We start from the raw sequence: 13807 nt of genomic DNA, 5'->3' as shown, positions 1-13807 counted from the left end.
TTTTAATATTTTTTTTCTTTTTCCTCACTGTGATAAAACTCTCTGCTGGCATAACAGAAACAAACACACACAATATTGCAATACTGAGACCATCTTTGAGCTTAAGACTATTTAGAAAAAAAAATACTGGCACAAAATTTAATAAAATAAAACTTTAACAAATTTAAAAATAATAATAAAAAAAAAAGTCTTGATCCCTCCTAGCAAAAATTCTGTCTTTTGTAGAAAAGAAGACGACCGACAGAAAGGCAACGTTACAAGAACGACAAACAGTTCTTGGTTTTTTTCTGTATTGCCCCTCCCCGAAGCAGGAATATTCACCCACTTTGACTTTCCCTCCCTGCCCCTCCCAAAAGGGTTTAAAATTCTCAAGTCCTCGGGAATAGGCCCTCCCTGAACTGCCAGTTTGGTGTGTGAATAACACAAAACCGAAGGGATCCGTTTGATATTTTTTCTAAACAGCAAGGGATGGGGAGGGGGGCTTTTTTTTTTTTTTTTTATGTGAGCTACTTTGGGTTTTTTTTTTTTTTTTTTTAAGTGAGCTACATTGTTCTGGCTTTCTTAAAACTCAGAATTTCATTCCAAAAAAAGCCTGTCAGAGCTTTCAGGAAAAAAAAGCGCCCATCCTTCTCTGAACCAAAGTTTTTAGGTTGCAGCCCAAAGTTTGCCTCTTCCACCACCCTCTCTCCCAACATCCTCAAAGCATCAAATCTGAGTTGCTCTGTAAAAAAAAAAAATCAAAAGAAACAAACAAAAAAAACCCCAACAAAAAATAACAGAAAAAATGATTCAGAACCAACAGAAAAAGTCCCACTGACTCTCCAAAATGACATGGGGTGATCCTCCGCCCCAGCTGGCCACCTTCACTCGTCAGCGTCTGGCTTGACGTCCAGCATGGCGTGGAGCTCCTCGGGCGTGTAGCCCAGGAGGCTCTGCAGGTCGCAGACGAAACGGTAGACGTAGCGTTTCCCAGCCGTCTTGTGGATGATGTTCTTGTCGTAGTAGTAGCGTAAGCCGCGGCTCAGCTTCTCGTAGTTCATCTTGGGTTTGTTTTTCCTCTTGCCCCATCGCCTGGCCACCTGGGAGAGGGGTGGGAAGGGTCAAAGTGGGGAATGGGCATTGCAGGGAAGAGAAGGAAAAGTCTGGCTTGGTTGGGGATCCACCGGCAAACAGCAGTGCCGGACACCAGGGAAGGGAGAGGACCTTCCTCAGCTTTAAGATGGACAAGGAAGGGTCCCAAACATTAAAGTTTAGGAAAATCAACCTCCATGCAATGGCAGAACATTGCAGAGGGCTCCATATCCAGGGAAGGGAATGAATGTCCCATCTGTTCCCCAGAATCAGTGGGAAGCCCTGCCCTTGTACGCATCCTATTGGAAGAGCTTTGGCCATAGGCCTCTCTCTGTGGTGTTTTGGCTACTTCACACCAACTTTGGGCACAAATTACTGCTTCCTAGGTATTACAACAGCCCAATTTTTAACAGGTTTTCAGCTGGGCTCTAATTCCTTGTTTTTCCCTCTACACGCCCAAGACCTGCCCAAAAGCCCTGAAGGGAGGAGGGACAGGTTATCCACACCACTATTTCAGTGGCATCTGGGCCATGCGCTTAATTCCAGGGCACTCTACCTCGTCTGGGTCGGAAAGTTTGAATTCCCAGCCATCGCCCGTCCAGCTGATGAAGGACTGACAGGACTTGTCAGTGAGCAGTTCCAGAAGGAATTGCCACAGTTGGATGGGTCCACTGCCTAGAAAGACAAAGGAGACGTGAGACATTAATGCCAGGGAAAGCACAACCACTTCTACCCTAGGGAAGGGAAAAAAATCACAGTGTTCAGTGAAAAAAATAAAACCTACTATCCAAAATAAAACATCAGTGGCCAGAGGGAAAGATCTGAACTGAGATGACAGCTCGAGAGTTAATTCCCGCAGGTAAAAGAGCTTCCTATTCGCAGTAAGAGCTGAATATTCATGCACTGGAATGCTTCACTTCGAGTTACATAAATAGGATTATTTTTCTGGCATCCGAACAGCGAGGAGTCATTGTCTTGGCACACGAGCACCATCCTTTCCTCTGTGCCAAAAAGCTCCTGGCCATCCCATGAACTCCAGCAGACTCCCGCTTCCCGACCTTGACTCTTTGCTCCGTCGCTGTTTACCAAGATAAGGGGGGACCCAGGTATGAAAATTATTTGGCCTCTTTCCAGGGCATGTTGCTGCAGGAATGGGCTACGCTGGCTCGCAGAGCTCAGCGCGGGGAGGGCAGGGGCTGGCTCGGCAGAGAGATCTCCCCAGCTCAGGTCCGGTGAATCTCCCCATCACGGTCTTGGCACGGCCTTAGCAAAGCCATAAGCAAACCTCCCTGTGGCTGCTGGTTCCCCTAATCCAGCTGCAGAGGCAAGAGGCGGCACGCAGCACCCCGTGCCACGTACATCCAGCCTCTCCTTCCAACGCCGCGCTCTCCATCTTTACCCTGGGTGCTAATTTTGGCCAACAACGATTTGCCTCGGGGTCCTGAGCCTGGCACATCTAACCTGTGGTATCCGGAGAGCCCGTGGCCTTGCAGCCTGGTTTTGGCTGGATTAATGGTGTCTGTGGAGTGATTTTGGAATATATATCTCTTCTTTGCACTTGTGACCCAATCAGAGGTAAAGGAGAAGCCCTCAAGCCAAAACCTCTTTGATGAGCAACTTCCAAATGCGTCCGCACCCAAAATATTGCGCTTAGCTCTGGGCAACATGTTTCGGGCGAGAGATTTTGCCGTGTTTTAAACACAGCTTAGAATACGGCGCTAATAGTAAGAATGGGAATAATAATAATAAACAGAGCCGGAGGTTAGAGGAAATGATTTATCACAAAAAGAATGGCACAGGCTGGATTAGGATGGCAGGCAAACCCACCTGCCGACAGCAACAAGCACAAGCTTCAAGCAGGAAAAACGGGATGGAGAATAGCCCGTTTCCATGAATGACTGTCAGAGCTGGGGCTGTGGGATACCCTGGAGGGAAAATCAGGCTGTTTCCTCTTTTCCACAAGGTTTAAAATGACTCAAAAGCAGACAAGGTGCTGGGAAGGAGGAAATGAGAGACCTGGCTCCAGGACCAGGGAATCGCTGTGCTCCATCCAGCCTTCCCCAAATTATTTCCCTCTTGTTATCCCCAAGAAACCACTTCAGGGTTTTGCAGGGTCTTTTGCCAAGCCCTGGGGGTTATCGAGTAGCCCTGGGTGGGACAAAGCAGCTCACAGCATCTCTCTGCTTGTAAACGGGAAGGTGACACTCGGTGGGGAAAGGCTCCAGCCCCATCATCCTTGGCAGGAGCTTGCCAAGATGTTAACTCCACAACCACGCTCTCCGGCAGGGATGGAGTCGGGTTATCCACGCCAACACGAGGGAGCAAATTCAGATGACTCCTTTGCCTCTCGTCCGAAAGGGAAGAGCCAAGATCTTGGCCTGAAGTGCCACCGTATCTCAAAGCTTAGGTCTATTAATAGCAGTGAGCTCTAAATACACTGAAAACACTGGGCAACAAGGTTATTTCAGCCGCCTGAGGTCCTCCACTGGGAGCTGCCGGTGAATTCACACAGGGACACCTTCTCTTGGCCCACCTGGTGACTGTGCCCCAATTCCCTCCACGCAGACGGAGAGCAGCCCTAATCAGCTTAACAGAGAAACACTCCTAGGAGGCAAGACTGCAGCAGCACCAGGTTCATCACTGCACATCAGTTTCTTCCCCAAAACACGATGGACGGACACTGTTCACCTAGGCACCAGGTTCTTGGGTAAGCAACTGCCCTCAAAATACCCCTGGGCCACCCCGGCTCTGTGGGAGCCTGTCAGGGTTCAAGTGTTATTAACCCTGAGCCAAGCAGCCGGTGTGGCTCACGCTTGGTGCTCAGGGTCAGCTGGCACAGAGAGGTGTCGGGAAACCCAGCAATTTCTCGCCCTCTCCCCGGCAAGGAAGCAGAGCTCCTGCCACTGCGCCAGGTGCCGCTCTGCCGGGTATTTTGGGATTTTGAAGGAAGCGGTGTCATCCTTGGAACCAGGGATTCCCAAGGTCTATTCCCAGCCGCCTGCGGGACAGGCATAAAACCCCAAATTCCTCTGTGTTGGACAAGCAATTATGTCAAGAATGTGTTTACTGCAGGGCTCGCAGGCATGTCTCGGCTCCTATAAACACACGCCCTGCCAGAGGGGAAGGCAGCCGAGGCCCTGCAGATGTGCCGCTGCTGCTGGGGCACGGCTCCGAAATGTCAGCGAGGCAGGAGATGCACGAGGTGGCAGGAACCAAACCCCGGCAACATGCCTGAGCCTGCGTGCCCGAAAACAGCTCTGGAGACATGGCAGGGTAGGAAGGCAGAATGATCAGGGAAGGGGTGCTGGCGGTCCATGCCTCATCTGGAGGGCCACTACAGCTGTAGTTAAGTGCTGTGAGGGCCATCTTCAGAAATGAGCTTCTTTTGCCAGCTCTGCAGGCCAGCAAGGAACAGGGAGTTATTTTTCCCAATGCCTCAAAGGATTTCAAGGCGACCCTTGGCTCATGAAGAGATGCCACATCATGTCCCCAAAGATATAAGGGTGAGCATGAAGCTGTTGGGCTTGTCTCCCCACCCCAGACCTCCTCCCTGGCAGCAGCTGGGAGCAGTGCCCATTTTCCATCTCTTCTGCTTCAACCCTTCTCCTCGTCCCCGGCCAGGGCTGGAAATCCCCACGGCAACGCCTGGTCCAGATCACTTCAGCGTACAAGCACGCACAGCCGCACCGAGTTGCCTGGGGGGTGTACCCCACCACACGACCTGTTGTCTTGGTTATCTCCAAAAACAATCACCACTGGAGTATCCTTGCAGCCTTTTTTTTTTGGATGCAGCCCCAAGCATGGGACGGAGGGACACAAGGCACCTTTTATAGTGCTAGTCTCGCCGCACACATCCAGGGGCTTCCCAGAGCCAGCCCAGCCCTGGATAGGGAATAGGGGCAGCCCCTGCTCCCCAAAAGACAAGGCGAGGACTCAGAGGGTGATGGGATGTCCTCCCGCCCCACCGTGACCTCTGGCACCCGTGAAGGCTGCTAAGAATAGTGCCCGCCGGAGGGGCTCACTCGCCCAACAGGGCCACAATGGGGGCCCTGTCTGGCCGTGGTGGCACTGAACGGGGTCCTTCAGCGGGGAGTGTCACACCGCAGGAATTCTCCCGCGTCAGGGGGAAAATATGCCTCTTAAGCCGGATGATGGCTGGGAATCGCTGGCTGAGCGGTGCTTCCTTGGCACCAGTCCTCCGACGGCACCCGTGGGTGTCCCCAGAGCAAAGGGTTTGGTGCCACGCCACCCCTGTGCCGTCCTCCCTTGGTCGGGACTGGATGTCCCCTGCCACCATCCTACCCGGTGACTCTAAAGGGGTTTGAAAGCAAAATATGCACAACGGCCACTTTCACTGGCGCAGGGCTGGTGGTACCACCTGGCTGGGGCAGCCGGGCAGCCGCGCCGTACCCGGCAAGACACGGCTCAAAACACGACATCCCCGCTCTCTCTCGAGACGGTTTCACACCCCCACCCCTCTCAACGGCTTCTGTTTTGTTTCTCTCCTTTCAAACAAGAAGAAAAAAAAAAAACACCACCCCACTGCAAAAAAAGAAAAGCGGCGCACCTATGCTTTTCGCCCTGCGGTTTGTGGTTCCAACCCAACAAAACAATTGGGCATAGCAACGTCTCCAAAACAGCCTTCACCTCACCCACGTGCTCCCCCTGCCCAAGCCCCCTGCGATGACACCGCGGCACCCAAGGTCCGCGCTATCCCCCATCGTGCTGGGGGCACGGCCAAGCTCGGCCCCATCGCTCCCTCGTTAGCCCGAGCCCAACCACCTCCTCCCCGGCTCTTCCCCGGGGTGGCACGGGAAGTCACGCCACCGCCAAGTGCCGGCTTTGCATGGGTGGGAGGGCGGCGGCGGAGCTTGGCTGGAAGCATCTTCAAAGAGCAAGCGCGAAGAAAGCGGGGAAGGACCCAGAAAGCACCTTCTTTGCAGAGCCACGTGCAATTGGCCACGCTTAGGGGCAGGAGAGTAGCCAGGCGGGCCACTCCGGGCCAGTGCTGCTTTCCTGATCCATCTGTTTCAAGGAATAGCGTGCTGGGAGGACCGGTCTCGCTCCCGAGGCATCTAGCAAAGCACGAGGGGCTCTGTGAGCATCACATCTCCCCCTGAGGTGGTCCTGCAGGCCAAGAGCCGCTGTGCGACGCTCCAGCTCGTTGTTGGAAGGAAGGACTAAGCCGCAGTTGCTGCTCTGCCTTCGCCTCGAGGCTGCCGTGGGCTGCAGCAGCTCGGGTGAGAACTGAGCTGCCGTCATGGTTGGGCAGCGTCGCGTGAGGCTGTTTTCACTGTCATTTGCACATGTCTGGCAGGTGGAGCGGGAGCCACTGAACCAGCCCCGAGCCCCACCCTTGAGCTCCCCACCTTGCAGAGGCGAAAAGGGCTGCTGAGCCCCGGCAGGCTCTGCACCGGAGGCAGCAAGAAGGCAGATGCCACGGGCTGGTTGTGCTTGAAGTCACCCTGCAAGGGCAAGTGCAGGGTATGAGCTGGAACGAGGGAGCTAACACCATCACAGAATCATGGAATGGTTTGGGTGGGAAGGGACCTTAAAGACCATCTAGTTCCAACCCCCTGCCATGGGCAGGGACACCTTCCACTAGACCAGGTTGCTCCAAGCCTCATCCAGCCCGGCCTTGGACACTTCCAGGGATGGGGTGTCCACAGCTTCTCTGGGCAACCCAGAGAAGCTTCACTATGCATTCCAGTGCTTCACCATCCCCTCCAGGAAGAATTTCTTCCTTACATACAACCTAAATCCACTCTCTCTCAATTTAAACCCGTTACCCCTTGTCCTGTCACTACAGGCCCTTGTAAAAAGTCCCCTCCCAGCATCCCTGCATCACTCAGGGGCCAGAGGTGCTGCTGTGCTGCTTCTGACTGCTGGGGCAGCTGACTGCATGTCTGAATTCCCCTAACCCAAGCTACAAGTGGCTATGGATGCCCATACAGGCACTCCAGACGTGCAGGCAAGCAGGCAGGAAGGATGCTCTTCTTGGAAAGCTGCTGCAGACTCTGGATGTCCAGGACAGCCGGATCACCGGACCATGATGGGATAGGGGCCAGGAAGGCAGCTGCTGACGGATTTTCGGATGCCTATGACCACAGCACATCCAGGGATCTTGCTTCAGGCCAGCAGCATAGGCAAGAAGAGGGGAAGCAGCACACAAGCTCTCTTGAAAGAGACCCACTTTCTTTGGCACTGACTTGACTTTCTTGCAAAACAGCAGCTGCGTGCTTTCACTTCTGTGTCACAGATAAGCATCGCTCAGAATCGGAGGCTTGTCAAAGGCTTCAGACTCTGCACCCCAGAAATTTTGAACAGGGCAGATGGGTTTAGTAGGCAAATTTGGGCCCTGCAATGCTGCAAATGCTGATAGCGAGGATCAGGGCTGGATCTGGCCCTCGCAAAACCGTTTGGTAGACAGAAGCACTCCTGGGTGCTCGGGTGTGATTGCATCTGCGAGAGGTCCCCTATTCCCTGCACCGCTTTCTGCCTCCCTTTAGGGCAGCATGATAACGAAGATAGCATCAATCTGCTGCTAAGATAGAGCTCAGGTCATGTGTGATACTCGCTGGGAAGGGGGCATTAACTCTTTAGGTGCTGACATGCATCAGCAATGTCCTAACCAGGCCCATAAGAAAGGACAGCATCACAAATGAAAAACCAGCCTAGCAGATGAGGGATCAAGTTTTGGTGTGCACTCACTTTGCCTTTCTTGTCCCTCTTGCCTCGCCTCCCCTCTCAAACATGAGGGGAATTGCCCTGCTCAGCTATGCGGAGCAGCAGCTCGGCATATCACAGCTCTGGTGTTGCGGCAACGCAAGACAACACCGTGAGGTGGAAAGCCCCGGCCTGCACAGATGATGCCGAGGTCCTACACATCACAAAGCAAACAAACACCATGCCTCGGCCATAAACCCACGCAGGTGCGTTGGGGTGCTCTAGAAAAGCTGAAAAGAATTTGGCCCTGAGCGGCTACTGCCAACCACAGGGACAGAGGGAGGGTCTGAACCTCGGCTGGACCTTTGTCACCAGCAAAGCAGCAGCACAAGTAGGTCAGAGTAGTGGAAAAATAAATGTAGGGCAGAAAGGCCGAAGACCAATGCGGTCAGACCCACACCGCCTGCCCTCTGCATGGGCTGCACGCTTCTCTGCTACACGCCGCCACGTTTATCTACGCCACGTCGGGTCTCACGAAGGATGCTGGGGGCCGTGGTACCCATCGGAGCCGGTGGCTTGCAGGATCCAGCTCCGGGGCAGCCTCAGGCAGGGTTGCAGGTGGCAGAGAGGCAAAGCTGAGCTCGGTTTAGCCCAGCTGGGGCTGGGTACAGAGGGTTCGGTGCCCACGTGCCAGCGTGCACCGAGGGCCAGCCGCCCGCCCACACCAAACGCTGCACTGCTGCATGAAGGAGGGAGCTTAAGCTGAGCTCAGCTAAGCCAACGTGAGGTCCAGCTCATCTGTCTGCAGAGAAGATGCATCCTGACACACTATTTGCCTAAATTTAATCCGTTCTGTCTCTGTTTCCTAGGTCATGTCAAAAAGTTAAAATCTGGCTTAACGTAAAACTCGAGTCGGCCAAGCTTTGAAAAAGCTGGCCCCAGCTTTGAGAGAGCTGGCCCCAAAACGAGAGGTGTCCAGACAGCCCTCCCTGCGGCTATGGAAACTGAAGTTCACCAACTCCTGAGCAGTTACGTTTCTCGTTCAAAAAAGATAAGAAAATTGCATCAACCTCTATCTGAGCAACCATGGCAACTTGTTAAATTAGGTCAAGATGTGGGGGCAGATAACGCAGCTTTGAAAAGCTGCTCGCGAGCTGGGTGAAGAACACATCAAACGCAAACGGAGCTTCCGCCAAAATGCACCTTCTCACCAAAGCATGCGCCTCCAAGGGCAGATACCATCAGAGATCTGCCGCGGCTGCGATAATGCGCTGTGCCACCTCCCCGGGCCACCAGCAAAACAGGCCCTTGGTAACAAAGCCTGAACAATACCGCCAAGTTCTTCAAGTCAACCCCGAGAGCCCTGGAGATGAAGGATGTGATGTCCCAGGCTTCACCCTTCCAGGCCTATGTCTGTTGGGTGCTCCCCTGGCTGGTGACTGGGGTTGGACACGCGCTCCAGGCACCCCCGAGGGAGAATGGGAGAGCAGGGGTCCTGGCACTTTGGGACCCTGGGCTGGTAATCCCCAGCTCTGCTCGTTTGGAGGCTCCACCTCCTCACCAGAGCTGCAAACGGAGCCCAGTTCTTCCGCTCTAGCTGCTAGACAGCACTTCCTCCCCTGAGTAAAGTAAAAGTAATGCAAAGCAAAGCAAAAAAGGGACCAAGGAGTTCTCCCTGAGAGTCCCCATGCTCTTTGCTCAGCTGGCCCAAGAGGGCCAGCTCAGTAGCCAGCCTGAATTTATCGGTTTTTTGCAGAAATTCACAAATGCAAAGCAATTTTTTGGGGGCACAGTTCCCCTACAGTTTGTAACGCAACACGTTCTCACTTGCTCTCGCTGCGACCTGCTTTCACAGCAACTCGGCCTCGCTTTGCACCCATGCTGGGCTCCCTTTGCGCAGAAAACCGGAGGTGCCAACAGGTCGGTAGGCTTTAAAAAGGGACAGAGGACATCTCTGCAGCCACATGCCTGCCAAGTTCATCCATCCACGGATGGGTAAATGCAGGCTGTGGCGGTTTGAGCACTGAATTACTGCTCAGCAGCCTTCGCAGCAAGCAAGAAGTGCTCCAGCCCAAGGATTTCCAAGTGACTGCTGACTCTGGAAACCTCTGATTCTCCTCTCCCCATTTAAAGTTTCCCACGTGAAGCAATACAAAAAATAAATAAAGAAAGCAGGCACTCCCACTCCACAACGCCTGGGCCAAGGGATTATCTTCCCGACTCAAAACAGCGTTTGAAGTGAGGGAAGGGAAAACGTTAGGCAGCGCAAAGCATTTGCAAGTGTGCTCTGGCACTGAATGAACCAAAGTCTCCTCTTCCTGGCGGCACGAGGCCAGGGACACGCTTCAGGGTGCTAATGCTCCTTTGGCAAAACACAGGGTCCAGCCGCCGACTTCCGTCTCCTCGCTCGTGGAGGGAGCTGGGAACGCCGCCTCTCCACAGGCGCAGCTCTTTTCCAGGAGCTACAGCAAACGTGGAGGGAAACAGATTGGAAAATAAAGCGCCTAGGTTTTACCAGTGCCTCAGTTTCCCCCGTTGTTAAAATGCAACCAAAGCTCCTGCCCAAAACACTGCCATGGGCTGTAGTGAAAGGCGTTATCAGGAGAAAACAGGAATGAGAAGTGCAGGTTGTGCTCGCTGGTCTCGTTTCTTAGGAAGTTCAACTTCCGCGGCACGGCAGAGGATGGTGTCCGGGGGCATGGTCCCTCCTACCGCTCATGCCTCTCCCCACTACATCCCCCAGCTGAAAACCACTCAGGAATAGCAGAGCACACTTTTATTTTGCATACACTTGGTCGAAACAGGCTCATTCAGCAGGCAGGGCTAAGCTTTCTTTCTAACTACAGCTACAGCAACAAACCACTTCCTTTTTTACACATAGCTCCTAAAATTATCTCTCCCCTTCTCCTCCCCTTTGCACCTCTCCCCCCCCACCTTACAAAAAACTAGATATCAGCCCTAAGATGAGCTGTGCGTGGGAGGAGATTTCAGGGAGAATCGCACCTCAGGATCTGCTCTGAACCTTTTGATGATCTTTATCTGCACAAACTCTTTCCACCGCTTGGCTCCCGCGGGCCTCAGCTGGTACCAGCCGGGGCTGGAGAGATCAGCGTGTACGCGGGAACAGGGAACTGGCAGGAGGATACCCTGCCATTTTTACTTATAGTACAGGGAAAAGACACGGCGCAGAAGGACTGGAAAGGATTATCTCAATTTTAGCTGGAAACCCCATCCCACCAGGTTTCTCTGTGTGGAGATGCCAGATTGCTGGAGGGCTGTCATATAAAAAACCGGATTTTCCATGGCCCATCACCTTCTCATCTATCTCCCGGTGCAGGGAATGGCAAATGTTTGGGTCTGCTTTGGCACCATCCCACCCCTCACACCAAGGTAAAGCACAAACCCAAGTGCTTCCTTCATGCCAAAAAGGGAGAAGATTGTTTTGCATCACGCACAGCAGTGCCAGAAATGCAGCCGCTCCTACCCGAGGTGGGAAACCACAAGCAAGTGGCCAGCACGTTGCATAGAAGTGTCGGAGGGGGAAACAAGGGGTCTCTACCCCCTCATGTTCTCAGCCATATGAAGCAGACACCAGTTCCTGACCCAAGCAGGAAGCATCCAGGCGTAAATGAAAACACAAGGCACCAAGTGCCCTGTGCTCCTACATCCTCCATGAGGTTGGGAGTGCCTGTGCTTGATGGATGTGCAGCCTTGGGGGGCTGCGTGCTCTCAGGCACGTGGCTCACCCCAGGGGCACCCCAAAACCCCTCACTCAAAGACCACTGAACCAGCGACAGAGACATTGGGCAACCAAGGGACCCTTGAGGCTGTGCCCTCCACCGATGGAGAGGCTCTACCCAAGACAGGCAACAGAGAGGCAGTTTCCTGAGGAGCGTGACCCTACCTGTGTAGGAATGACAGGCTTGTCCTTGTTCATATCGGCCCGATCTCGAACATAGTCCTTGAAGGTGCCCTTGGGCTTGTGGTTGGGCAGGGCGGTGGGGTAGTCCTCCGAGTCGAAGCTGTCGTAGGAGGGGACGCGCTGCAGGCTCTGGAAGGAGGACTGGCTGCTCCAGGACTGCGTCAGGCGATCGCAGCTGTCGTAGCTCTCTATGCTCTCAAAGGAGTCCTGGCCGCCCAGTTTACCTGGGGAGAAGGAAGGGCATGTGAGATGTGCCCGGCCAGCACAGAGACGCTTTCGCTCGCCGCAGCTGGGAGAAGGATATTTCCCCCACCCGCTATACAGGCGGAAGGCAACCAGGCAAATGTTGCTGTCCCACTGTGCCTCATCTCCAAGCAAACTCAAAAATATGGCCTGAAACTGGGATACTTTTATTATGTTCATAATCTAGAGCAGGGCTATCTCAGCCTGGAGAAGTTCAGGCAGCAAATCAAGGCAGAGTCAGGGGAAAATCCCAAGTCCTGACTGATGCCTGGGGCTAACTGGAAATGTTCTCTGTTTCAAAAAGGCAATGTCAGAGAAATAATCCACTTAAAACATATATTCAAGGCTCAGTTTAGATGCCAGGACCTCTTGGTCTTGCTGCTGAAAGATATGAGTCTCCAGTAAGTCCCATATTATACCTGCCCGCCCTATAAAAATGCTGCTCAGGTATATTCAAGGGCACTGGACACCCAGCTTCTTTACTTTTGATGTTTCCTACAAAACTCTACAGCAGCCTTTTATTGCTATATGTTACAACCAGCTCCCACCCCCAGATCCCCAAACAGCAGCAGATTTGATGGAGGAGGAGAGCAAAAAGCTGAGAGCTCAAACAGCTATTTTTCCAGTTCTGGTAAGGTGAGCACAGCTGGGTTGTATCAAGGCTACTCTCTGGGGTATCTTTAAAAAGCCCAGAACATGAGAGGCCGGATCCTCAGCAGCACTATGCTGACTTACACCCACTAGAGACAGCATCAGTATACCCTCTGTTCTTAAAGCAGAGCGCTAAAAAAGGATCCAAAGAACAAACTGAAATTGCTCTCTCTGATCTCCCGTATGCTGCTGATTGCTCAACATCTTTACTGACAAACTAAGAGCGTAACAGGATCATTCAAGTTCACTAATTTCCCAAACAGGGCTAAAAACAGCTGCTGGGATTGTGCAAGAACTCCTGGAGAAATTTCCACTGGCAGAGCTACCCGCAGCTTGGGCCCAGATAGTAAATCACAGGGGAACAGGAACGTGGAAGGACGCTGGCACGGACCCCCAAATACTTGTTGTGTTGTAGTTTGAAGAGCACTTGCTGTGAGAAGACTCAACTACTGTGGGCTCAGAATCATTTGAAGTTGGGACCCGTTGGCTTGATTCTGTTGGTAATACCCATGCTTCAAACTCATTTTATTTTTTATTTCTAGGTTTTTGAGAATTTCACAGAATGCACTTCAATACACTTCCTGAATCCCTGCAAGGGGAAAATAGCTCTGCTTTGTGCATGCTCATTACTTGGCATAACCACTTCCCCGTGAAGTCTTGCAGCACAAGCTCGTTTAGAAAAGGAATTAAAAATCTGCCAGCTGCAGTGTCGGGAGATGTGACTTGGGTAATTTCATTGAAAATTCACCTAAATTTGACCTAAAATGTTGACATTCAGAAAAATCACGCCTTGCGCCTACTCTGGAGAAGCTTGTTAAGGGTTTGGCAGCTACGCTTTCCAACCAGACGTCCTCACCGATAAGGCAATGTGAAACAACTCCCATGGGACCCCAAAATTAATTCCTAAAGCCCACACAAAGAAAGGAAAGAGACGACTGTCTGCAAAACCTTCATCCTGAATTTCCCTCTGCTGGAGCACTGCACTTTGCGACAGACTAACCTTTTAAGACAGCGGAAGGTAAAGACGTGCGTAAATATAAATTAACTGGATTCTGATTTATATTAAGGCTCCTTTATACCACTCTGGGACGAATTAAGCCACCCAAAGGCCCTTCTGCATGGCTGAGACGTAGCACGAGTGTACGCACAGCCACAGGCGGTTGCATTTCTTCAGCTGCGATCAGTATGTTGGTGTTTGCTAACACCAGGGGCCCTTGGTCCCCAGGGTTGAGTTAAAGGCTCTTTCTTCCCCCC

General features: G+C 52.6%; 1 protein-coding gene across 1 annotated transcript in view; it reads right to left on the bottom strand.

The window, feature by feature from the left end:
- Positions 1–863: 863 nt before the first annotated feature.
- Positions 864–13807, bottom strand: part of ETS1 (v-ets avian erythroblastosis virus E26 oncogene homolog 1) — a 27933-nt gene continuing 14989 nt past the window's right edge. The window contains exons 7-10 of the mRNA XM_010150699.1: positions 11637–11883; positions 5052–5092; positions 1628–1746; positions 864–1079 (exon numbers count right to left, since the gene is read on the bottom strand). Of these exons, the coding sequence (XP_010149001.1) occupies positions 864–1079; positions 1628–1746; positions 5052–5092; positions 11637–11883 (623 nt within the window). The remainder of the gene's footprint in view (positions 1080–1627; positions 1747–5051; positions 5093–11636; positions 11884–13807) is intronic.

This window comes from Eurypyga helias, unplaced genomic scaffold (assembly GCF_000690775.1).
Source record: "Eurypyga helias isolate BGI_N326 unplaced genomic scaffold, ASM69077v1 scaffold28584, whole genome shotgun sequence".
Taxonomy (NCBI): domain Eukaryota; kingdom Metazoa; phylum Chordata; class Aves; order Eurypygiformes; family Eurypygidae; genus Eurypyga; species Eurypyga helias.
This window is presented reverse-complemented; position numbering and strand designations above follow the sequence as displayed.